Source organism: Aquarana catesbeiana, linkage group LG13 (genome assembly GCF_042186555.1).
Source record: "Aquarana catesbeiana isolate 2022-GZ linkage group LG13, ASM4218655v1, whole genome shotgun sequence".
NCBI lineage: Eukaryota > Metazoa > Chordata > Amphibia > Anura > Ranidae > Aquarana > Aquarana catesbeiana.
Window position 1 is genome coordinate 125,389,953 of NC_133336.1, and position 27,248 is coordinate 125,417,200.

At 47.3% G+C, this 27,248-nt stretch overlaps 1 protein-coding gene across 2 annotated transcripts in view; it reads right to left on the reverse strand.

Annotated features, from left to right (window-relative positions):
* The window catches only part of PLCB2 (phospholipase C beta 2), a 405,331-nt gene that overhangs the window by 290,490 nt on the left and 87,593 nt on the right, over positions 1–27,248 (reverse strand). For both annotated transcript variants that reach the window (XR_012237122.1, XM_073609959.1), the window contains exon 2: positions 16,019–16,096. Coding sequence is in view for 1 of the 2 variants with exons in the window: in XM_073609959.1 (XP_073466060.1) it covers positions 16,019–16,096 (78 nt within the window). In the remaining variant the exon portion in view is untranslated. The remainder of the gene's footprint in view (positions 1–16,018; positions 16,097–27,248) is intronic.

Genomic DNA, 27,248 nt, shown 5'->3' on the forward strand with positions numbered 1-27,248 from the left:
CTAAGAAGCGCTCCCATGGTGGAGTGTTTTACGTCAGGAGCGAATGTTTCATCGTAATCTTCACCAAATTTCTGGGAGTAACCCTTGGCAACTAGTCTGACTTTGTATTTGTGGATATTCCCTTCTGCGCCTGACTTTAGTTTGAAAGTCCACTTCCTATAGTTTTGCTGTTAGGAGGGAGCTCTGTGAGTGTCCAGGTTTGATTTTTTTTAAGTGACTTTAATTCTTCTTCTGCTGCCTTTCTCCATTGATTGGATTCAGGTTTCGGCAGTTTTCTATGTCTTCCCAGGATGTTGGCTCAAGTATGCTGTATGTTTTGACAGTGTATGATATCTTGCAGGGTGGTATCTCCTTTGTAGTCCGAGTGGACCTTCTAAATTCAGGCAGTTCAGCAGGATCTGGTGGGGAACTTGATTTAGGCAATGTGAGTTCTACCTCTTGCTCTGACTCCTGCAAAGGTTAGCTTTGGTTGACCTATTTTTCTGGTTTGCTTGGTATATTCACTTCACAGATTTCAGGAATCTGTGTTTCTGGTGATGGGCTCTCATTAAAATAAACACTACGGCTTATTGTCGCTTTGTCAGTCTTTGGGTGTAGGATTCTGTAACCCTTAGTTTGCTCACTGTAGCCTACTAGAATGCCCTCTATGGCTCTGTTCTCCAGCTTGGATCGCTTTTCACTTGGAATATAGGCATATACTTTACAGCCAAACACTCTGATGTGCCCTATGCCTTGATCCATGCCACATTTCGAATGGAGTACTTTTAATGGCTCTTGAGGGTAGTCTGTTCTATAGGTAGGTTGCAGTCATGAATTCTTTCCCCCAGATGCCAACCTACTTGTGAGGTAGGTTGGCATCCGACAACATGCACCTGGCCATTTCTATTATACCCCGTACACACGATCGGACTTTCCAACAACAAATACGTGGATTTTTGTTTGAAGTATGCTGGCTCCAACTTGTCTTGCATACACACGTAGTGACGTACAAGACGTACGTGATATCTCCATTACGAACACTAGTTATATCTCCGGCTCCTACTTGATAACGAGCATGCCAACAAAGGTTCGATGGAGCATACACACGGTCGGACTTTCCGCCAACAAGCTCACATCCAACATTTGTTGTCGAAAAATCCGATCGTGTTTACGGAGCATAAGAGTGCGATTTTTCCTTTCTGCTAAACCGTTTTGTTCAGGAGTGTATGGTGTGGTTGTCCGGTGTCCTAGTCCTTGTCTCTTCAGATATGAGGCCACTTCTTTGCTTTTTTATTCTCCTCCATTGTCGGTGCGTATTATTCCTGGTTTGCATTGGAATTTGTTGCTAGAAATGGCAACTTTTGAAGTTTCTCTGATGTTCCATTCTTGTGTTTCATCAGATAAGTGTTTGTGTACCTGGAATAATCATCAATGAAAGTCAGTAGATATCTGTTCCCACCTGATGTGGGAGTTTTCATTGGACCACATACATCACTGTATAAGCTGCAGGGGATGGGTAGTATTTCTGAGATGCCTGTGGAAGGGCTTTTGCTTCAATGCAGCTCTTGCATTTCATGAGCACTTTCCAAGCGCTATTGTTAAATCTTCTGACAAATCTCTTTTTATAATGTCCTGTATAGCTTCTGGACTTCTGTGTCCCAGCCGCCTGTGCCATAAGTGAATACATTTGCTGTGTAGGTCATTAGAGACTATATTGGCTTGCTGGTCTGTGGTGATGAGCCTGTATAGGTGATCATCTAGTTTTCCTTTTGCGAGGAATCTCTTATCATTGTGAATTGTGCATTCGCCACCCTGGAACTTAACTGTGAGACCGTTGTTTGCAAGACTTTTCACTGATAGAAGGCTGCCTTCTAGTTCTGGAACATACAGCACTTTCTTTACAAGGATACTCTGCTTGCCTTGTGGTGTAATGCAGTTCAGAAAGCTCTGGCTTTTACCTTCTGATGTGATGCTTTTCCAGTTTGCTATGAAAACGTTGTCTTTTGCACATTGTAATCAATGTTTGTGAAGAAGGTCTCAGCACTAGTCATGTGGCTTAACACTCCTGAGCCTATGTGCCAGACGCATGGCTTGCCACTCTGTGTCACTTTAAAGGTGCCACTCTATGACGTGTCTCCTTTGTGATTGCTTTGACTCTCCTTTTGTGGATAGCTCTAGCTTTCGCTGCTCAACTTTCCAGATAGAACAGTCCTTTTTTAAGTGACCATTCCCTTTACTGCAAAAACAGGCTCTGCTTTCTTTGTTGTGCTTTGTGCCTTAGTACAACTTAGAAGCTTTGTCATCACGTTGCTTATTTTCTTTCCTTCTGTCATATTCATTGATTCATTTCCCTCTGACATATTCCAGTGTCAGTTCCTGATTGGATCTGGTTTCTAAAGCGTTAATAACAACAGCAGTATATGTCTCTGGAAAGCTGCAGAGGAGCAGGGCAACAATATGGTTATCTTTCATGTCCCCTCCAATGGCGCATAGCTGCTCTATGCTCTCTAGCATAGCTTTCATGTGGTCACACATATGCTGGCCTTCTTCTAGTCTCATCTTGTAAAGCTTTCTTTGTAGAAACAGCTTACTGTTGGGGCTTGAATGCTCATACAGTATTTGAAATGAAGTCCACATACCTTTGGCAACTTTCTCTTTCCTTATGTGGATAAGCTGGTCATCTTCCACTAGCAAGCTTATAATCGCTTTTGCCTGCCTATCTTTCCTATTCCATTCCTCCATCTATCTGTTTGTGGGTCTGTCTGTATTCAGCATTTGCCACAAGTCACCCATTCTAAAAAGCATTTGTAGTTTAAACTTCCACAGATGGTAATTGGCATTGTTCAGCTTTGCAATTGCAAACTTTACATATGAACTGCTTGCCATGTTTCAGTAGCTTGTATACAGTATTCACTGACTTGCTGTACTCGCTTAGTATTCTTTCCAGTGCCTCTGGGTGCTGCTGGGTTCCTGGGCCCATAACCTATTGTGCAGAGTATTGCAATTAAGCTCTGGAAGCTTCTTGGATGCAGTAATACGGCTTTAATTCATGGAGAAATATATTACATGTCTTATAGCATGGAAAAACATGAACAAGAACGAGGAGCATACAATTACATACACTGAACATAGACAGAACATCCTGTGATCACATTACCATAGAATAACACACTATAACACTTCAGTGCCACCTATTGGATAGATAGGTATAATGCATACAGTATTGTCAGTTTATTAGCAACTATGCTGTTGTACTTCCAACAGTAAATGCACAATGTTTTTTATCTTAATGCATTCTATGCATTGAGATAAAAAGCCTTCTGTGTGCAGCAGCTGCCGCAGCACCCCCTAGAACTTACATGAGGTCCCTTTCTGTCCAGCAATGTCCACGAATGTCTTAGACCTCCGAGATTGTCCTTCCTGATTGGCTGAGACACAGCAGCAGTGCCATTGGCTCCTGCTGCTGTCAATAAAAGTCAGCTAGCCAATCAGGGGAGAGAAGGGGTGGGGCCGGGTTGGGGCTCCATGTCTGAATGGCTACACAGAGCTGTGACTCAGCTCAGGTGCCCCCATAGCAAGCTGCTTGCTGTGGGGGCACTCAACATGGGGGGGCAGGAGCACAGAAGAGGGACCCAAGAAGTTGGGGATCCAGGCTGCTCTGCGCAGAACACCTGCAACAGAGCAGGTAAGTATAACATGTTTTGTTATTTTTATAGGAAAAAAATAGCCTTTACAATCACTTTAACAGAAAATTATTAAGAAAATGGTATGTTAAAGCAGAACTTCACCCAAAAGAGGAAGTTCCACTTTACCTTCTTCTAGCTCCCCGATATTTGAAATGTCTTTTTTTGGGGGGGACGGGTATCTGATTTTGACAGGTACCTGCTCCCACTTGCGCGCTGACCGCCTAGTTGATCGGAACGAAAACTGGCCCCTGCCCCCCGACCTCTTCCCCCAGCCTCTTGGGATATGTCACAGGTCCCAGGAGGCTGCGGGACCATTCAAGGGTGCAGCGCGGCTCACGCATGTGCAGTGGAAAGCCAGCTGTGAAACCACAATGGGTCACAGCTGGATTCTCACAGTTAAGATGCCGGCGCCTGGACCTGGGGGCCAGCAAAGAGCCGGGTTGGGTTAGGACACTGCTGGATCATGGATATGTGTATGTTTTTATTAAATGTCAGCAGCTACAGTGTCAGTTATGTGCTTGCCATAACACAGCTGAAGCTCTGAGGCAAATGCACATGCACAGGCGCAGCCCTGCAGGTGCCCGTCTTGCCAGGCACAGGTGCACGAATATGCGCGCAAATATTTGCATGCAGATGTACACATGTATTTGCCATTAACATTGGCGCCAAAAGGCCTATATAAGTGCAGCATCTTCAGTAGTCCATTGCTGTCTGATTTGTAGCTGTACCCGTGTTTCTGAATCTGATTCTGCTTACTTCTGTGTTTGACCCGGCTTGCTCTTGACTCCGCTTGAATGCTACCTGCCCTGACCTTGGCCTGTATTTAGACTTTGCTTCTGCCTTTTTCCCAACTGCCTGATCTCGTGTTGCCAGCCTTTGCCTGTACTTTGACCATTCCTTGCCTGCCATCTATGCTTGCATCTGACCATCTGTTGCCGATCTGGCTTGTCTGACCATGTATCCAGTCTCTCACCTGTCCTGCATGCACCTGCCTTGCTTCCGCTGGGGCTTCCTCTACTGTAGCTCACCAGTTTTCATGCACCAGCTATCAGCCACTGCCTACTGCTGCCTGCTGCCCACCAGTCAGGTCTGCTGTTCTTGCTGACATCTGCTGTTCCAGCTATCTGGTCCATTCTGGTTACGCACCCGCTATGCATCACTACTTCCAGCAGAAGACTACACAGGCACCCATACCTCACCGTGCTCTTGCGGCCACTGTCAAAACATCAGTGGTCTCCGAGCCGGGGCTGTATGAGAGACCGGACTGAAGTGGCTTCAAAAAAGGTATGTATAGTGATTTCTTCTTTACGGGGCTAAATAGGTTAGTCTTAAATAGTTGATGCCTGTAGATTTACAGATTTTAGTGTTAGGGTGAACTTATACTTTAAGTAAGTTGCATATTAACACGTTAAATAGTGTAGAATACACTACAATAGTTTGCATTATTACAGTGTTTTGTTAAAGCAATTTCTAATGCAACATGGCAGTAGGGATTGGGATACTTAGGGTTACCCTAGGGGCCCTTAACAAGGGATTTCAGCTATATGATTTTAAGTACATTGTTGCTTACACAGATTTTTCAACTTGGTGGAAAATCTGTGTGTGACCAATCTTTTGTTGTTCTTATTGATAGGAAGAAAGAAGGCGTTAGCTGTGCCCAGTTACAGACAGATGACTAATAGATTGTTAGAATGGATTTAGATGTAATGGCCTCAGCTAAGTATATGTTCCATGATATAACACTAACCTATCCAACCCAGACAGAATTCAGAGAGTAGTGGTTAAAGATTCTTACTCTTAATGGTTATCAGTTATCAGGTTATCAGTGGTGTAACCCAAGGTTCAGTGCTGGGACCCTTTCTTTTTAATATCTTCATAAATGATATTGGGTCTGGGATTAAAAGTAAAATTTCTGTTTTTGCAGATGACACTAAGCTATGCAGTGGAATAACGTCCTTACAGGCTGTCTCCAATTTACAAGCCGAACTCAATGCACTGTCTAATTGGGCGACTATGTGGCAGATGAGGTTTAATGTTGATAAATGTAAAGATATGCACTTGTGGGCTAAGAATATTCATGCATCATACATACTACGGGGAGTACAACTAGGGGAATCAATGGTGGAGAAGGATCTGGGGGTTTTGGTAGATCATAAGCTCAACAATAGCATGCAATGCCAAGCTGCGGTTTCCAAAGTGAGCAAAGTCCTTTCTTGTATTAAGAGAGGTATGGACTCCAGAGAGAGAGAGATATAATTTCGCCCCTGTACAAATCATTAGTAAGACCTCATCTGGCATATGCAGTTCAGTTTTGGGCACCAGTTCTCAAAAAGGATATCAGGAACTTCAGAAACTGCAGAGAAGGGCAACCAACCTGATAAGAGGCATGGAGGAGCTCAGCTATGAGGAAAGGTTAGAGGAACTGAATTTATTCACTTTTGAGAAGAGGAGGTTAAGGGGCGATATGATCACCGTGTATAAATATATAAGGGGTCCATATAGTGAACTTGGTGTTGAGTTATTCACGTTACGGTCAACACTGAGGACAAGGGGGCACTCTTTACATATAGAGGAAAAGAGATTTCATCTCCAAATACAGAAAGGTTTCTTCACAGTAAGAGCTGTGAAAATGTGGAATAGACTCCCTCCAGAGGTAGTTCTGGCCAGCTCAGTAGATTGCTTTAAGAAAGGCCTGGATTCTTTCCTAAATGTACATAATATAACTGGGTGGGTACTAACATTTATAGGTAAAGTTGATTCAGGGAAAATCCGATTGCCTCACTGGGATCAGGAAGGAAATTTTTCCCCTGCTGTAGCAAATTGGATCCTGCTTTTCTGGGGTATTTTTTCGCCTTCCTCTGGCTCAACTGTGGGTATAGGATTGGGTATATGGGATTGTATGATATTTTTTAGTTTATTTATTTATTTTTTTATGGTTGAACTAGATGGACTTGTGTCTTTTTTCAACCTGACTAACTATGTAACTATGTAACTATATAACCCTGAAAAGAAGAAATCAGTATACATACCTTTTTTTGAAGCCGATCTGGTCTGGTATCCAGCAGCGGAAACTCTGCAGAGGACACAGCCGACAATGGCTGTAAAATGAATGGGGAGTGACGTCACCCAATGATGGGGCTTCTGTTGTCGGCTGTGTCCTCTGCACCCACCTCCACAGCGAAGCCACAGCTCAGCGTGGGATCGGGTCAGATCGGCTTCAAAAAAGGTATGTATACTGATTTCTTCATTACAGGGCTAGAAAGGTTAGTGTTAGATTGTGGATGTCTGTAGATACAGGGATTTTAGTGTTAGTGTGGATTTCTAATATCATTCATAAACTTTAAGGAAAACATATTTTAATGGAATGGATATGTACAGAAGGGTACTTTTGTTTACATTAAAAGGTCATTATAGTGGTTTTGAATCACTTGTATTTTATTTGTATAGTTAATACATTTTAATAATGTTTTGTATCAGTTAATTTTACAAATAAATGAATAATGCAAAAGTACAACAAAGGCACAGGATTATCAGAGATCGATGGGTCTTTCTACAGAGATGGCACAGTAAAAGCCCATTCCTTTCATATAATCTGTCTCTGATTGAAACTTTAAATGGAATCTTCTAAAGGGAGGGAGAGGAGGTGGATGAAGGCAACTGCTCTTACTCATTCACTTTTGGGGATGCATTTAATGTTGAACTATGGAGACCTGTAAGCAACCTGTTTTGCCTAAAGCCCCATCTTGTGGCTAAAAATATAAAAATACAAATATATATATATGCATTATTATTATAATACGTCCCACAGTTGCATATGGAAACAATATCCTTTGTGGCTTTAGTGTGAATGCATAACCATTGAAGGAATGTAGTCACTATAAATAACTGAAGAGCTCATACACATGGGTGCTGGATGCAGAGTCTCTCTCATTAGGGGACCTGGGTGATGTCTACACGTAGCCAGTGTGATATGAGGCTACACTTGGTTACATGAAGCTCAGTACAGTCTCTGCTACAGGCAGCACTTGTCTGTAAGAGCCTGGAAAGAGGAAGCATGATACTCATTAACCGCATAAGTTTTTTTCCCTAGAGAATAGGTGCACGAACTCAACCATGAACCCCCCCCCCCCCACGCATGGAAAAAGCGTGCTACATCAAATGGTGGGTGTGGACAAATGAATAAGTAGGAGGGTCTTAAAGTAACGCACCGAGTAAAGGACAATGCAGAGAATGCAGGTGTCAGAAGTACATAATGCACAGAATGGATGGTCAGGGGTAAGTAATGCAGAGAGTGCAGGGATCAGGAGTAAGTAATGCAGAGAGTGCAGTAAGTGGTGCCCAGGTCACTGTACAGGATACAGCCAAAAATGACCCCCTCCAGCCAGTACAAACCCCTCTCCTCAAGCCCATATCCACCCCAGCTCAGATCTTACACAGCAGCCCCAACCCCCCACCACCTCCAGTAAAGATCACCCCCACAGCCCTAAACCCTTATTCACATGGATGATTTGATCTGTGCCCTGTACAGGAGGGTGTGAGTGCTTGTCCCTGAACTCACCCTGAGTGCTTCGGGGCTGTACACCCCCACACCGATGTCACATTGGGAACATCAGCTGTGTCCATACAGCCCCTTTGTACCACTAGATAACAATGGGACTTCCAGTACAGGGATGCATGGAACACCTGTACATCCTTGTTCCGGTAAAACATTGCCCTGCACGGGGCACAGATAATCGCCCCGTGTGAATCTCCCAGTCCATCCCTTCTGTAGAAACTATTCCCTCCCAGCCTCCTGTAAAATAAAGTTTTTCACCAAGTTAGTTCTTTCTTTTAGAAGAAACTGCTGAGTTTAATGCCGTGTACACACGATCGCACATTCTGACAACAAATCCATGTTTTTTTTCCAACGGATGTTGGCTCAAACTTGTCTTGCATACACACGGTCACACAAATCTTGTCGGAAATTCCGAACGTCAAGTACGCGGTGACGTACAACACGTACGACGAGCCGAGAAAAATGAAGTTCAATAGCCAGTGCGGCTTTTCTTCTTCATTCCGAGCATGCGCTGAACTTTGTGCGTCGGAATTGTGTACACACAATCGAAATTTACGACAACGGATTTTGTTGTCAGAAAATTTGAGAACCAGATCTCAAATTTTGTTTGTCGGAAATTCCGACGGAAAATGTCCGATGGAGCCTACACACGGTCAGAATTTCCGACAACAAGCTCCTATCGAACATTTCCCATCAGAAAATCCGACCATGTGTACGTGGCATTACTGTACACAGGGCTCTATCTTTCTCCCTCGTTCTTCTGCTGTGTGGAAAGCCTGCTTTTTATTTCTACTCATTATTCTCAGGTACCAGTATAATAGAATGTACCTGTGCAGACTAGAGGGGAGGAGAGAGGAGGCCGCCTGCAGTGTGCAGTCTGTTGTCGCCTGCTGCCCATTGGTGGGCAGAACTTGAGCAGGAGGATGATAAAGGCCCCTTGACCCGCCCCACACTAAGGAAAGGGAACCCTGACTGCTGGAGCGGGGTGTCAACCTAATCAGGGAGTTGGAGTGGCTCCGCTGGGATTGGCTACAATGGCACGAGGTGATGGGGTGGAGCCTGAACTCTAGAAAAAGCTACGCAGAGGCACGTCCCACTGCTTCCGGAGAATTAGACGTCACAAGAGTTGGCCTCCCCTGCGTTCCTGCCGGACTCGCCATGGACACCGATGCCTTGATTGAGAGGGTCAGGGATCTGCTTGAAAGGGGCCAGGCGGACTCACCTCACCACCCGTGGATGCAGCCGAGGCTTGCAGGCTGCCAGCTTCAAGGGCCCGTGGGGCCACCCGTCCACCTAGGACCGCAACTCGTGCTTCTAGGGAGGATAGGGGAGCCACTGGCATTGATGGTACTGCCTCCTCTGCTCACCCCCCAGCCCTGCACTGCTCGTGGTTCCCAACATACTCCCAGCCACGGCTGCGACTCTCCTAGGCCTCTGCAGGCAGCTCGGCAGCATCTCCCCCGCTCTAGGAGCCCCAGAGCCCTGCTGAAATCTGCCGGTCACCGTCGGGTAGCCACTCGGGCTCACACCGCACCCCGTCCACAGACTGTACCAGGTGCTCAGCTCCCGGCGCCCGGCAGGGCGGGAGCTGCTGCTGGTGCTTCTCTCCCCTCCCACAATGCCACGCAGCACGCGGGCGCCAAAAATGATGTTGGGGCTCGCCCTTCCTCACAGCAGGAAGTTTCCAGCTCCCTGTCTGGCTTCTGCCCGCTCCCTGGTTCTACCCCCAGCCTCTCTGCCTTCCCCCCTCGCATGGCGCCGCGGGGCGCGTGGGCGTTGGTACCTGTGTGGGTGATGGCTCAGCTCCTCTGCGGGAGGCTCCTGGCTCCCAGGCCCACCTCTGCCCGCTTCCTGGCTCCTCATCTGCTCCTGCTGCTCGTTCCATCGCCTCCCCAAGTGACAATGCCGCCATTCATCTGCATGGGTTCACTGGTCACTTGAGGCAGGAGGCTCCAGCACTGCTAGGTGAGTCTTCTCTTCCATCTGCACCTCCTCCCAGGATCAGCTGTCTGTCGCCTGGGCTTCAGCATCCGCCTCCAGCTCCTCCTGCCAGTGACCACCTGCGGCAAAATGCAACACCTGATGGACCTCCGCTGAGTTCCCCTGCTCAGCCGCCATTGCATGAGTATGACTGTGGGGTGGTGTGGGGTAGCTGTTTCTGCAGACGACCTCATCCTTGCGGCAGTTAAATCGGCGTTGATGCATTTGGGCGTTACGCCAGACGTGGCGCCCTCATCATCCCCGGAGTCAGGTTTTCACCTGGGTGGCGTTCTGTGGCCTGTTTCACCAGTGGGTTTGCACCTGCCGCAGGACGTCAAAGAAAAAATTTGGCACCGTGAATTCATTGACATACTGACGCTGGTGCCGTTTGACAAGGAGACAGTGGATAGGTATAACCGATGTGAAAGTTCAGGCTGAAAAGGCGAAGCAGCTTCCTCGCACATTTGGGAACTGGCTGCAGGGTTTCTGTGCCTATGCAGAGGTGCTCTGTGAGAAGTTCCAGGAGCTGGGCCCTTCCCTCTTCAGATACCTGGATCTCATTTGGGGGGTGTACAAAACGTATGGCAGGCAGTGCTGGTTCAATTATGACATGCGGTTTTGCCAGAGGATGGCCGCCTGCAAGAACTGCGTTTTGACTGCCAGGATGGGAGTCTTTGGCTGCTACTCATGTGCCCTCATAGACCGACCACCTTTCAGTCCCCTGCCGGCGCTCTCGCTGGAGCGTCGGCAGCGTCCAAAAAAGGCATCTGCTGGATGTTTAACGAAAGCCAGTATTTGAACTCTGCGGCGCGGTTCGAGTCCGTGGTTGCTGACAAAATTGAACAAGAGTTGCTAATGGGCCTCATGGCGGGTCCGTTTGACCTCTCTCCCTATCACAACTTATGGGTTTCCCCGCTTGGCGTGGTGCCTAAAAAAGATCCTGGCAAATTCCGACTTATCCATCACCTTTCCTTTCCGTCGGGTTCTTCTGCTAACGACGGTATTGACAAGGAGGGGTCCAGGACAGCTATTATGTGGATATGTGCCTCCCCATGGGTTGTGCCATATCATGCTACTATTTTGGGCCCGTCCCCTGTTTTGTCCTTTTTCAGGTATCTAAATTGATTCGGTGGAAATGCTCTTCCGGCCTCGGCGGATAAATTGGCTAAACTTAAGGCATTGGTGTGATTCGCTAGGGACGCCAGGAAGCTCCGGCTCGAGCAGCTTCAATCCCTGTTGGGACATCTTGTCTTTGCTTACCGAGTGCTTCCCATGGGCAGGGCCATCTGTCGGAGGCTGTCATGGGCTATGAAGGGCATAGCGGCCCCTCATCATTACGTATGCATAACTAAGCCTATGCGTGATGATTTGGATGTGTGGCTTTCCTTCTTGCAGACCTATAATGGTCATTCCTGCTGGCAGCTGGAGGAAGCGCCTAACTTGCAGTTGGAATTATACATGGACGCATCGGGCCCCTGGGGTTTCAGTGCCTTCTTCCAAGGGGCTTGGTCCGCTGAACCCTGGGCCCAACTAGATTTGTTACGGAACATGACATTGTTGGAACTCTTTCCCATCGTGATGGCAGTGGAATTGTTGGGGGTGGAATTGCGGAACAGGAGTGTGATTTTTTGGACTGTGGTACAGGTTGTTAACTGCCAATCCACGCATTTCTCCCTCCCCCCGTAGTCTCACTGTTGCATTTCTTGGTTCTTAGATGTTTACAATTGAATGTGTGATTTAGGCCAAAACACGTCTCTGGTGTTTCTAGTGCTATCGCTGATTCCCTTTCTCGTTCACAGTTCGACTGTTTCCGCTCGTTGGCCCCGAATGTTTCTCCAGTGGGCTTCCCTTGCCCGAAGTTCTTGTGGACCCTCATTTCCAAAGCTTGTTGAGCCATGTCGGTGCCTCACTCTCTCCAAATACGTGGGTGGCCTATTGTCGGATTTGGTCTGAATAGGTGTCTGTGCTTGGCGGTAAGTTCCTCCTTTCTTCCCCACAGGACAGGCGCTTGGCTCTCTTCTCCTACCTGGTCCACCTGCAAGAGAAGAAGGTCTCTGGTTCGTCGGTGGGTACTGCTCTCTCTGCTCTCTCCTTTTGGTTCAGGCTCCTTGGCTGGGAAGATATCACCAGGGATTTTGTCGTTCGGAGGGTTTTGCGAGGATGGAGACGTCTGACTTGCTTCCCCGCCCAGTGTCGGTCCAAATTCTGACAAGTATTTTGTCTATCTTACCTAGGGTTTGTTTCTCCTCCTACGAGAGTCTCCTTTTCCAGCTTGCCTTTTCCTGGACATTCTTTAGTGCCATTCGGAACAGCGAGCTGGTCTCCAAGGATAGACATTCCTTGGGTGGAGTTTTGGTCGAGAATGTACTTACCTTGGATTCTTTTGTCTATTCTTTTGCCTTCTTCTAAAATAGACTAGTCTTCCAGAGGTAAGCGCATTGTCCTCAAGGTCTGAGGGGGCCCCTTTTGCCCGGTTCGCTTGTCTTCTTCTTTTTCTTCTGTCTGCCCTCCTGCTTCTGTTTATCTTGTTCATGCTGATTCCTCCAATCTCAGCAGGTTTCAGTTATTTCAGGTTTTCCACCTTTGCTTTTTTCTCCACGCACTACTTTCGCATTGGCGCAGCCACCGCTGCGCATGGGATGGGTTTTTCAGACGAGGAGCTGCAGCACCTGGGTAGGTGGGATTCTTCTCGTTTTTCCCTGTATGTTCGTCCTCAACTTTTATGTTGATTTCAGGTTCCCCTCCAGTTCGGGTTTGGATCATCGGAGATTCTTTTGTTTACTGGGCTGCCCGGCGTGCCTCCAAAAGACTCTGTGGGGGAAACCTTGGGCTTCCTTTCGCGGTTGCCAGAATACGCTGGTGTGGCTTCCATGGGCTTCGTTGGGCGCAAATGTTGCCTGAACTGTTGAATCTTAGAAGATTTGTACAAGGTCTGATTGCTCTTATCATCCACGCTGGGGGAAATTACGTAGGCCTGTCTCGTTCTGTGGACCTCATTTCGTCAATTAAATGTGACATTGCTCATTTCTGTGCCACATTCATTAACCTGACTGTTGTCTGGTTTGAAATTGTCCCCCACCTGGTCTGGGCTCACCGCACCCCAGGTGTGAGCCTGGAGCATTTTCAGTGCAAGGTGAATGCTCGAGTTTCGAAGTTCGTTCGCTGTATCGGTGGTATTGTGGCAGCTGGAAGGGGAAAACAGTGATTTACTGCGACCTGATGGGGTCCATTTGAACGAGATTGGCATTGACATTTTCAATCTAGGCCTCGTTGGTTGTATCGCGCAAGCGCTGGCTGCAGTGGGGCGCTAGTCAGTGTACCACTGACTTGCGTGTGGCAGTTTTACCTTGCCAGCAATTGGTATTACTTTATGGGCTAAGCCCTCAAGTTGAATTACGGAGTCAGTTTAATGCCTGTCTCGCACTGATGGTGGAGACAGGCCTCTTAGACTAGACAGTTTGTTTATAGATGCTCACGGTATAACTGTGACCGGCATGGTTATTGGTATTTTGAATGTTGTTATACCGATATGTTCAATAAAGCTGTGGCCTTGCCCTACTTCCAACTTAAAATGGTCTATGTGTATTTTGGGGGGGCAAGGTTTGTTATGGTTTAAATAAGTGGAAGTTTAGTTAAGCCTAATCTTCTCAGCAGTCATGAAGGCCCCTTGACCCGCCCCGCACTAAGGAAAGGGAGCCTCGACTGCTGGATGCTTGGCAACCAAGCGGGGCGTCAACCTAATCAGGGAGTCGGAGTGGCTGAGCTGGGATTGGCTACAATGGCACGAGGTGATAGGGTGGAGCCTGAACTTTAGAAAATAGTATGCAGAGGCACGTCCCACTAATTCCGGAGAATTTGACGTCACAAGAGTTTCCCACCCACCCACCTGTTGTGTGTTTCGTCACAGCTTCCTTGGCAGTTTTACCTTGCCAGCAATTGGTATTACTTTATGGGCTAAGCCCTCAAGTTGAATTACAGGGTCAATTTAATGCCTGTCTCGCACTGATGGTGGAGACTGGCCTCTTAGACTAGACGGTTTGTTTATAGATGCTCACGGTATAACCGTGACCGGCATGGTTATTGCTATTTTGAAGGTTGTTATAGCGATATTTTCAATAAAGCTGTGGCCTTGCCCTACTTCCAACTTAAAATGGTCTATGTGTATTTTTGGGGGGGCAAGGTTTGTTATGGTTTAAATAAGTGGAAGTTTAGTTAGGCCTAAGCTTCTTGGTAGTCATGTCAGATCAATCAGCCTCTCCTGCCTGCCAAAAGCCCATAGTTTACAGACCACTCTCAGCGACACTAGATGGTCAAAAGAAACTCTGGGCATGCCGGCACCTACTGGATTGAGGTATCACTCCCTCACCTACGCCACTGGCTGTGGTTGTTAGGGAGATATGCAGGACAGGGAGGGTTCTGTGTGCGCTGCTGAGAGAACTGCGCTGAGCTTCTGTGTTTACAAGTGACAGCAGTGAGTGGCAAGAACAGGACTGGTGCCAAAGGTGGCGGAATGCCGTTCTGCCAGAAAAAAAGCCCCGCTCAAATTCAGAGGCTGTAACTGAGTTTTTGGACAAGATCCACTGGTTGCACACATAAGACCTATGCATATAAGCTTAGGAAAATTAGTGACAAACAAGATCACAGGTGCAGGGTTACTGGGCTTATATTGGGTAATTGTGAATAGACAATAAAAGTCTTGAACTTAAGAATAGACATCTGTTTACGTGAATTTAAAGATACCAGTAGACTTACTGTGCCCATTTTTTACTGGGGGAAGATCTGCAAGAAGCTGCACATGGCAGATCACCTGGGAGGAGGCTCTGTGGTAGATTCAGAACATATTATATCCCCCAGATGACCTGGAAAACTGCTTGACACCAGAAAGAGCTGTAGTCTGTGCCAGCTAATTGATATGTGTGTGTTTACCTCACAAACTCTATATGGCTAATTGTCTGGGAAAAAATATATACATGAAAACAAAATAATAAATTACTAAAGGTGCAATAAAGCCTTTACTATAGATTCTCATCTACAATCTTGTCAAATAAACTGTAGTATTAGTGAGCAATATAATAGTTTGAGGATTTTATTGATTTTAAATGCTTATGCCCCCTACACACGATCGGACATTCCGACAACAAAATTTTTTCTGACGGATGTTGTCTTGCATACACACGGTCACACAAATCTTGTCGGAAATTCCGAACGTCAAGAACGCGGTGACGTACAACACGTACGACGAACCGAGAAAAATTAAGTTCAGTGCAGCTCTTCTGCTTGATTCCAAGCATGTGTGGAACTTTGTGCGTTGGAATTGTGTACACACGATGAGAATTTACGACAACGGATTTTGTTGTCGGAAAATTTGAGATCCAGATCTCAAATTTTGTGTGATGGAAATTCAGATAATAAATGTCCGATGGAGCCTACACACGGTCGGAATTTCCGACATCAAGCTCCCATCGAACATTTTCCATCGGAAAATCCGACCGTGTGTAGAGGGCATTAGAGTGGCTGAGGGCTACAAAGGAGTGGGCCACATTTGACACAGAAACCGCCAGTTTGCCATGATTTTGTTTTAATGTTGGTCGAAGAAAGTCTGTAAACATCTTCACTTCCCCTTCAATGTCCCAACATTGTTCATGACTGTATACAGTACGTATTTTAATACTGAAGACTTCTCTTTGTGGTGCATTTGTGGAGGTTTTACAATATATTGAACAGGAGCTAGAGAGAAACCAGAAGATTGTATGTTGCCCAAGAAACAAAAAAACTCAGTAGAGCACACATTAAATAACCACCTAATCTTCTTTCTCACCTTACTCTGAAAAGTCCAGTACAAGTAATAACCTTTTGAATCCACCCGCAGAATTACTGGTGATGCTGTAGATGTCTCCTACAAGGACAAGAATGGAACTGTCATAAAGCAACATATGACAATAAAAGAACTATAACAATCTTAAACTTATACAAGTGGGCTTTTATGAAGACCACAACTGTATTTGCAGTATTAATTACCCTTACAACCACATATTTAAAAAAGTACCACACATTAATAGTATTATTAACAACAACATTAGTGTTAACTTAGATCTTTGCATTGTGACATTATGTGATGATATACATGGCACTGAGTGCAGATATAACTAAATATCCACATAGTGGGGGAAAATACAGGAGAACCGTATACTTTTCTGAGCTGCTTGTGTGTACTGAGAAATTAGCTGTGCATATAGCTAGCGCTATAATGCCCCCCCCCCCCCCCAATTCACTATGCTAGTGACTTGTTTGAGCCTATTGAGTAACAGCATTCTTGGTATAATTCTATTAAACATGGCCCCTGGTCTGAATGTATTTTCTGCATACAGCCATAAGGATGCAGAAGTGCTTCCACACCATCTGCTTCACTGTCTTGGTGATCTGGTCTGAGATCGGCACTGCCACTGCAAACTTGGTAAAGTGGTCCATTAAAACTAGAATGTGACGTGTCAGTACTTTTATGAGAGCAGACATATGCCAAGTCAGAGGTGGAATCTGGGCCTCAGCACCCTTTGACATTTAAAAAATCACAGTGTCGGATGTACACTTCACAACACAGTGTAGAATTTGTCTCTTACATTAGGTAAACATATGGGGGCACCCTAGTGTCCTGCTTCGATGTGGACTACCACAATGAGGACTCAGACCCTTGACAGTGTATCCTGCCAGGTCGCTGATGAGTCATGAGTCGGTCTGTTGTTTTTTTCGAATTTTCACAAACACCTAGAGTCAGAGAAGAGTCTGTGACTTTGTTTTGGGAGGTTATGGGATGCCCACTTTACTTCAGCAAAACTTTCAGCAAAACTTCAGGGACATCTTCCTATATACAGTCTATATACAGTCTCCTTCACTTGCCTCCTGCACACACTTGCTTGCTCCAGCTGAATCACTGTAGGATAATCTGACAGGCTCCCAGTCCGATTATAGCAATAGCCCCTTACAGGCAGGAACTCATAGCCCTTTGTTTTGTAACAAAACTGTAGTGAAACAGCTTGTTACATTCTTCTCTGTGGCCACTGCTCTCAGAACCACATCTTCAGGCACTGCCAACGCACCTGGCTGCAGCTGCCCCTTTCACTAGCCCTCCGGACTAACTCTCACACCAGTCCTCCCAAAAGACTCTTCACCAGCCCACCCGGCTGACTCTCAGGAGATCTCTCAGGGAAGGATAAAGACTTAAGCACACTGCTGTTTTCAGGGAGACTGGCTACATGTGGCCGGAAGTGCTTATCTACTCACGCTGTCCTCTCTTGCTCCCGTGCATCCAGGGAAGGCTTCCTCCCATGTGTTATGGCAGGATCCTTCCAGTACCCAAGCCCCGGCCTAAGGCAGGAAACCCCCCCAGACTGGGGGCACCCCTGAGAGCCAGCGACAGCCTCCTCAGGACTGTATCTCAATCTTCCAACTGACTGCCCTGCTGTCGTCGCCCATGTTTATTTATGAGGTAATTGCTGCCCTCTGCCATCCCACTACTGGGGATTGGCTGAAGCCTCATAAATATTCAAGGCAGCTCCTCCTAACCACCGCCCACTAATTCTAGAAGATTCTCCAACCTTCTAGACCAGGGGAGGCACCAGAGGACTGCCAGGATGAGTCATCCAGCCCTGGACCTCACTGAACCCTGACCCAGATTCCATGGCTCAGACTTAGCTATGAGCCAAACTATATTTTGCCTACTCTAAATCCTAACACACCCTGTACTAACTTCTAGCACACACTAGAGGGTCCTACACAATATAAATCAAAGTCTTAATAAATAAACAAAGTCCAATTTAAATCCATGTCTAAATAATGTGTATTCCATCCAGTGCAAACATCAAACAAGAACTGAAGATGTGTGTAAGTAGAAACCTCCAATGGAGCAAAAAAACCCCCTCACTTCAACATACTGACCCTCACAACAAAGGTCAAAATGTGCCTCCGTATGATCTGTGGATCTAGGTATGACCAGCTGCACTCTTCTAAGAGACCTCACTATCCTTCTCAGGGCTCCATCAATCATCCACAGTTCAGGTGGTGGGAAGGCAGAACAGTGTGATTTATTGCGCAAAAAAACATAAAGGTCGATTGCATATGATTTACAGTCCTTCCAAAATGTTTGAATCTGGCATAACCACTCATCATTGGAATGAAGCTAGAGAAAACACCACATTCATCCTGCTTGCAGGGGTTTTGATGTGCTTTCCGAAAGCACACCAAAACTTCAAGACATAATAGAAGGCTATGGGAAAGTACAGCATTAACATAGGGGCTATTGGAGCTGCAGCTCCAGGCCCCTTACCTTAAGATAGGCTGATTTAAAAAAAAAAAAAATCACAAAAAAAAATAACGATCGACTTCGAGGGTCGTGGCTCGGTGACCAGGGGCCAAATTTGGGGGGTGGGTAGCTGAAGGTCCACCCCACTACTGATCAAAATTTGGGGCTCCTATTACCTATGGTCCTGGAGATACGGAGCTCCATGCGCAGCCTGTCAGAAGCTACATACAGAGCAGCCAGTTTAAATACAAGCTTGCACACTCTGTTTGCAGCAGACTGAGATGATGAGCTCACAGTGCCCCTCCTCACTTCTTGTCAGAGGCACTGAGCTCAATGGACAGCTTGGAACCTGCAAAGTTTGACAGGCAGCACCGCCTGTCAAACTCGCCTATTGATTTCAATGGGGCCACTCTGCAACTGCAAGCCAAACGTGCTCGCAGTAGCAGCATAGTCCAACAATGTAAAACTACCATTCAGCAATGTAAAAAAAGGAGGTGGCAGTAGCACCTCATGAATGCCTGTCAGCTGCTGCTATACCACTCGTTGAAAAGTAATACACCACTGATCACTTTTAAGAGGGCAGTAAGCATTACTGCAAGTGTGAAAGAAACGTGAAACGCATCTTCCATTTCGCACTCACCACCAACCAGGTCAGTCCCCAGCCAATTCCCATGTTAGCCACCTCCCTTCAACTTATATCACAGGTGACCATTTCGCAACCTGCAGGTGACAGACCCTACTCCAAAAGATATCACTCCCAGTTACCGCCCCCCCACCCGCTGACTGATATCCCTCCATGACCACCTCACACCCCCTTGCTGACAGACCTCTCTTCCCAGCCTGTCCCTACACACACCCTCTCACCTGCTGACCTGTGGATGGGGGAATCACTCCCGCAGTGTTATTGTGTTCTGCCAGTGGGGATCCTTCCCTACCCACACAATACAATCATCAGTGTTACTAACTATAGCTGGCAGCACTGATTGTTTTGGGAGAAACCTGACAGGCTGCTTGTACTCAAGTCGATTAATAGATTGACTTGTGTGCAACCAGCTAGCCCATACATAGATCGACTACGGCTGGTCTTTGCTTAATTGGCCTAATTTCAATTCATGTATGGCAAGCTTAACGAATATGCAGTCCCTAAACATCTTCCACAAACCTTTCCATTTTCCCTTCCCAGATTCCTTCATCCTCCTCACCTGTACATAGTGCCCACTGTCATACCCTCCACACTCCTCTCCTGTACATACTGCCTACTGTCATACCCTCCACACTCCTCTCCTGTACATACTGCCCACTGTCATACCTTCCACACTCCTCTCCTGCACATACTGCCCATTGTCATACCCTCCACATTCCTCTCCTGTACATACTGCTCACTGTCACACCCTCCACACTCCTCTCCTGTACATACTGCCCACTGTCATATCCTCCACACTCTTCTCCTGTACATACTGCCCACTGTCTTACTCTCCACACTCCTCTCCTGTACATACTGCCCACTGTCTTACCCTCCACACTCGTCTCCTGTACATACTGCTCAGTATCATACCATCCACACTCCTGTCCTGTACATACCGCCCACTGTGATACCCTCCACACTCCTCTCCTGTACATACTGCCCACTGTCATACCCTCCACACTCCTCTCCTGTACATACTGCCAACTATCTTTCTCTCCAAACTTTTCTCCTGTAAATACTGCCCTCATAATACCTTCCACTCTCCTCTCCTGTACATACTGCCCCTATCATACACTCCACACTCCTCTCCTGTACATACTGCCCCCATCATACCCTCCACACTCCTCTCCTGTACATACTGCCCACTGGCATACCCTCCACACTCCTCTGCTGTGCATACTGTCCACTGTCATACCCCCCACACTCCTCTCCTGTACATAGTGCCCACTGCCATACCCTCCACACTCCTCTGCTGTGCATACTGCCCACTGTCATACCCCCCACACTCCTCTGCTGTGCATACTGCCCACTGTGATACCCCCCACACTGCTCTCCTGTACATAGTGCCCACTGCCATACCCTCCACACTCCTCTCCTGTACATAGTGCCCACTGTTATACCCTCCACATTCCTCTCCTTCACCTGCACATACTTCCCACTTTTATACCATCCATACTCCTCCCTTATGCCTCTTACCCACAAAAACAGTTCTTTAAAATTATATTGAATATCCTTAATGTTACCAGCTCTAGAATGGGCACACTTTTGTTAGTTCAACAAAAGGAAATCTCCACAGTCCTCATATTTGTTCTGCCCATTATTAGTACTCATTGAATTTTGTGATTACTACTGTGATGTATAGAGGAACATAGGGGATATCAGCTACTCTAAGTATACCACTGGAAAAAAAAAAGTGTCCCTGTAAATATTTTTGAAATGTTGGCACTGCCCTAGGGTCACCGGGTCAGTAGGTGGCCCCATGAGAGGCTCCTGGGATCCTGTGATATTAAAGCGGTAGTAAACTTTGCTAACATTACTACTTTTTAGAGGCCCTGAGGTAGGTTATGCCATAACGTACAAGTATGCACAGCATATTAGCACATTAGGGTACACATACCTGTCAGACTGAGCCCTCCAGTGCTGCACTGTGATCAATCGGGTGGGTCCCGGGCGCTTCCATCTTCACCCATCTTCCTTCCGGGTTCTGTGCCTTTGGTCACTTGCCTTGGCTGGGCTATGTTGCTGTCACTTCCACGCATGCGCATCCTCTCTCTCATCCTCCCTACCTTACCCCTCACCCTTCTCTCATCCCCTTTCTCTCTCTCTCATCCTCCCTCTCTCTATTTAATTTAATTTGTTATAACAACAAATTGTTAGCATTTTACATTATTATTTTTTTTTTTTTTTTATATAATAAGCCCCACCTCACCCCTCTCTCATCCCCTTTCTCTCTCTCTCATCTTCCCTCTCTCTATTTAATTTAATTTGTTATAACAACAAATTGTTAGCATTTTTCATTTTTTTTTTTATAAAAAGCCCCACCATAATCCTCAGCACCAGGCCCATGATGTTCTTAATCCAGCCCTGCGAAAGCCACGGGTTGCCTGCGCTTTGCCAAAATGCAGCGGGGCAGTGTGAATCCGCCCTTATTCTGACAATAGAAGGCCTCTCACTTGGTTGCATATGACTTGTCCAACCAGGTGTTGCATCTCTGAGCTACCGATGGAAAAAATCTGAGATTTTAGGCCCGGTTCACACTGGTGTGACATGCATTCCGACTTTGAGAGCACATGTCGCATGACATTAAAAAAAATCAATGTTTCCCTATGAGAGCCGTCTTAACTGGTCCGACTTGGAAAAGGTTCCTGCACTACTCTGGTCCAACTTCTGTCCGATTTCAGCCCATAGAATTAAACTGAAGTCGTATCCTCATCTTATTTGGATCCGACCTTACACATTTTGAAGTTGCTTCAAAGTCGCACCAAAAGTTGCTTGGCAAAGTCACGCAACTGTCAGGTCACGGCAGTGTGAACCAAGCCTTATACTCCTTGGGTGTACCCAGGAACCCAGGAAGTTGTGAGAAGTGTAGTTTAACCACTCCAACTCTGGAAGGTTTACCCCCCTTCATGACCAGGCCAATTTTTGCAATACAGCACTGTTATTTTAACTGACAATTTCCCACAAATAGAGCTTTCTTTTGGGGGTATTTGATCACCTCTGGGGCATTTATTTTTCGCGCTATAAACAAAAATAGACAGACAATTAAAAAAAAAAAAAAAAAAAAAAAAAAAACAATATTTATCTTCATCAATTTAGGCCCATATGTATTCAGCTATATATTTTAGGTAAAAAAAAAATCCCTATAAGCGTAAGTTGATTGGTTTGGGCAAAAGTTATAGCGTCTACAAACTATGGAATAGATTTATGGAATTCATTTTTTTATTTTTATTTTTTTACTAGCAATGGCAGCGATCAGCAATTTTTAGCAGGACTGCAACATTGCGGCGGGCAAATCATACACTAAGTGACACTTGGGGACCAGTGACACCAATACAGTGATCAGTGCTAAAACAATGCACGGTCACTGTGCTAATGACACTGTCAGGGAAGGGAAGGGGTTAACATCAGTGGCGATCAAAGGGTTAAATGTGTCCCTAGGGAATGCTTTCTAACTGGAATGCTTTCTAACTGTGTGGGGGATGTTTTAACTGTGGGAAGTCAGGGATCTGTGTTCTTGCGTAACAGAAACACAAGATCTCTGTCTTCCCTTGTCAAAGAACAGTGATCTGCCTTGTTTACCGCCGTTGTGCCTCTCTCGGGAACGTTCGGCGGGTCCAGGGGCGGACTGACCATTCGGGCACTCGGGCAGTGCCCGAGGGCCCCATGCCACTAAGGGGCCCCATCAGGGTTGCCAGCCTCAATAAAACCAGGGACAGTATGTAAAAATTTGTGTTTTTTTAAAAATCCCAAGATTATAGCTGCCCCGCCTTTCCAGTACCTTTTCAGTGTGTGTATGCGTATTCTGTGTGTGTATACTGTGTGTGTATATTGTGTGTCTGTGTGTGTATACTGTATGTGTGTGTGTGTATACTGTGTGGCCCCATAATCTATTGCCTGGGGGCCCCATAATCTCCTATTGCTCGGGGGCCCCATAATCTCCTATTGCCCGGGGGCCCCATGAATTGTCAGTCCGCCCCTGGGCGGGTCCCAGGGGACATCGGGTCCCCCCGGACCCACTGATTGGTTCCCACTGTGTCCAATTACAGTGGGAGCTGGTTGCCGGTGGCACATATATGTGCCACAGACCCAGAAGAGCAAAATCACTAACAGCTACGGGAGAGCCGCCACAGCGCAGTAAATATACGTGGGGCGGTCGGCAAGGGGTTAAGGGGCCTGTGCCAGCATCTGAGCATCATGAGTAAATGGGCACTCAGAAAATAGACCGGATTCTAATTCTGTTGTTTTATGTGTGTTTTAAAGCAAAGAGTGCTTTTTCAGTTAAAAGGAAATTTAGTTTTTCTTGCAACTCAACTGGTTCAAAGGAAATAAGATTCCAAAAGGCAGTTAACCTCTTCTTAGACTACACAGATCTAATTCAGAATAATGACTGAAAATATTTTTCATATTTTGCTAAAAATTGCCAAAGGGTAGGGTCAGCATATTTTTTTCCTAAAACATTGGATAATTAAGTTCAAATGTTTGGACCTAAGCAAAATGGGATCTGAACATGCTAATATTACAGAATCCTTTGGTACTGGGACAATAATGTATATGCAAACCTTAGCAATGATCTTTTTTTTGGTCACTTTTGGTCTGTTAAAGGAACACTGGTCATGACAGATTAACAGTGACTGCTATTACCTAACTTTCTGTTAAGAATTTTAAAGACCCACGCACCCACTGTACATTTACAATATACCATAAGCCCCTAAAACAGTTTACAATCAAAATAAATACCCTGTCACAGGTGGGCCTCACCAACCTTGGCTGAAAAGCCCTGTAGTGGCTGTGACATTCAACAAGTAGGGATGGGCCAAACACCCCCTGGTTCGGTTCGCACCAGAACATGCAAACAGGCAAAAAATTTGTTTGAGCACGCGAACACCGTTAAAGTCTATGGGACAAGAACATGAAAAATCAAAAGTGCTAATTTTAAAGAGAAGCCCGGAGTAATGCCTAAAAGAAAATAAACATAGGGCTTACATGACTGGGTTAACAGGGGTACAATGGGATTTTGTAAAAGTAGATAGGATTGGTGGCTAAAATGGGAAGAGGAGGAGTTGGAGGAAAACTAAGGGATAGGAGGTCCCTCCCCAGTGTCAGTGTGAACATAGGAAGCAGCTTGGAAGCATGTCATCCCTAGAGGAGCTGATGGGACAACTGCAGGCCGCAGCAGCGGTGAACGGCGAACGATGGCTGCGGGACTAGGTCGCCAAGGTACTGGGGGCAAAGACAGCTACTGCCAGCACCGAGAGGAGGGAGTCGGCCCGGGTGCGGCGGCCCCATCCGCCGGATCGATTCTTCCCTGACTCCCCACCCAGAGCGCAGAGACAGGCGAGTAGCCCCCCTCACGTCCCTTCAGAGCCCCCTGCAAAGAGAGTGGTGGCTCCGGTGCGGGGGGGGCTCTGGGAGGTTACAGAAACAGAGGCCAGGCTCGAAGGGAGGGCCCTCCGGGACATCGGGGTCCCAAGACAGACCAGCCATGCTGCCTGACACTGAGTTTTCGGGCTCCGCCCCTGGCTCAGCCGCAGCGGGGGCGGGGCTTCGGCGGGGGATGATCGCAGTCACGGCCGCTGGGCCAGCTTATTCCTCAGCCGGCGGCTCCCAGTGCTCAAGTAGGGTGCGGGGGATGAAGGAAACGGCAGGCGCACGGGGTCTGCAGGAGCGGGACAGCACAAAAGGCCCAGGAAAAACCACACGGAAGTCACCAGGAAGGAGGAGGCGTGGCCAACAGGGATGCAGATCTCCGGCTTCCAGGGCAGTATCCCCTGGAGGGCCATCTATGGCAGCGGAGGAGCAGATCACGGATTGATCGGAAGGGGAACTTTCCCTGTCAGAGGAAGAACCGCGCAGAACCAGGTCGGCGATGGAGGCGGGACCATCGGCTGGTGGGACGTCTTCCAGGCAGCCCGGTAAGTCCACTGCTACTTTGGGGTATTTAGAGGATGAGGGTATTGAGCTGTTAGAAAGGGGGGCATGGGGGTGGGTCACGGGGCCCTTCACAGCAGGGGGTTCCCCCCGCTGTTCCACCTCTGGCTACGAGGGTCCATGACCACGCCCCGGCGGAGGGTGGACTGCAGGGGTTCCTGTTGTGTCTGCAGGAACTAGTTAACAGGTTTGAGTCCGGGGTTAGCGGGGCAGTCACGCCCGCAACGGCTTGGGTGGCTCCTAGTGGGGGGGGTTCAGTGTCGGGGGAGGCGGTACCACAGTCACTGCCAGGACCATCGTCAGCAAATCCGTCGCCCGCGGTGGTGGACACCGTGGTGGCTTCTCCTAATACGGACGTGGAACAGGCGGCGGGGGACAAAACAGGGGCATCAGAAGGGGCAGCTAAAAAAACAAGACTTGATTAGGTTGGCAGTCGCAGCCCGGTGTGAAGTCTATGTGTGCTTTGAGGGTCCGTTGGGCTCTCATTTGAAACAGGATGCGATAGGAGAAGCTCACAGAGTCTATGGGGGAGTGGCATGGTTGAGGTATGACGAGCAGTTTTGTCAGCAGAGGGCGATACACCCGGCTCTACGGTGGGATCACAAAGACATCAGTCTGTGGATGCGCTTGATGACATCGGCGAGGGCACCTAATCAGTTTTTTCCAGGTGGGGCCGGTGGGTCAGCTACTCCCGGACAATCGGCTGCAAGGAAAAAGGGAGTCTGTTGGCAATATAACGAGGGCACATGCAAATTTGGGGGGAACTGCAAGTTCAAGCATGAATGCTCAGGCTGCGGGGGAGCTCACCCGGTGTCCCGGTGCTTTAAACAAGGCAAAGAAAGGACTGGAGAGTCTGCGCACAAAAGGGAGGACGCCGGTGAGGGTGGAAAAGATGCGTCCGTTTCTAGATAGATACCCCGATAGGGAGGCAGCGCGGGTTCTGGGACAGGGTTTTTTGGAGGGTTTTAGGATACCGGCAAGTCTGGGGGTATCTCCCCCTATGGCCAGGAACCTACGTTCAGCGCTGCAACATCCAGAGGTGGTTTCGGAGAAACTACAGAAGGAAGTTGCATTAGGGCGGATGGCAGGGACTTTCTCGGAGTTGCCGATGCCCGACTTGGTGGTCTCGCCTTTGGGAGTGGTCCCCAAAAAGGAGCCGCTGAAATATCAGCTGATTCACCACCTCTCTTTCCCCAAGGGAGGTTCGGTTAATGACGCCATTGATCCAAAGATGTGCGCAGTTTCGTACACATCTTTTGACTCGGCGGTGTTTTGGGTAAGACGCTATGGGCGTGGGGCTAAGATGGCGAAAACAGACATTGAGGCTGCTTTCAGATTACTTCCCATCCACCCAGACAGTTTTCACCTCCTGGGTTGTCGCTGGCAAGAGGAGTATTATGTGGATCGATGCTTGCCAATGGGCTGCTCTATTTCATGCGCACTGTTTGAACGTTTCAGTTCATTTGTGGAATGGGTGGTCCGGGACATTGCGGAGGTGAATTCCATCATCCATTATCTGTATGATTTTTTGTGTGTAGGCCTGCCTTCATCCGAAGTGTGTACGATGCTGTTGACAACGCTGGAACACATAGCGGAACGCTTTGGGATTCCACTGGCGCCGGAGAAGACAGAAGGACCGACTATGGTGATTAGTTTCCTGGGCATAGTGTTAGATTCGGAGGCGACGGAGTGCTGATTGCCCGAGGACAAGTTGAGGGCATTGCAGGCGGAAGTCAGGGCAATCATAGGCTTACACAAGGTTCAGCTTAGGACATTACAGTCTGTCTTGGGTAAGTTGAATTTTGCGTGTCGCATAATCCCCATGGGCAGGGTTTTCAGCAGGTGGCTGTCGGCTAGCACAGGGGGAGTGGATTCTCCGAGGCACTTTGTAAGATTGATGAAGAAACATAGGGATGACCTGCGGATATGGCACTTGTTTCTGGAACAATTCAACGGAAGGGCCGGTGAGTAACTTTGATCTGAAGTTATACACGGATGCGGCAGGATCCACAGGTTTCGGGGCTTATTTCCAAGGGTAGTGGAGTATGGGGCCATGGCCAGACTCTTGGAAAGAAGAGGGATTGTTAAAGAACATGGTGCTGCTGGAGTTGTTTCCAGTGGTATTGGAGGTGGAGCTAT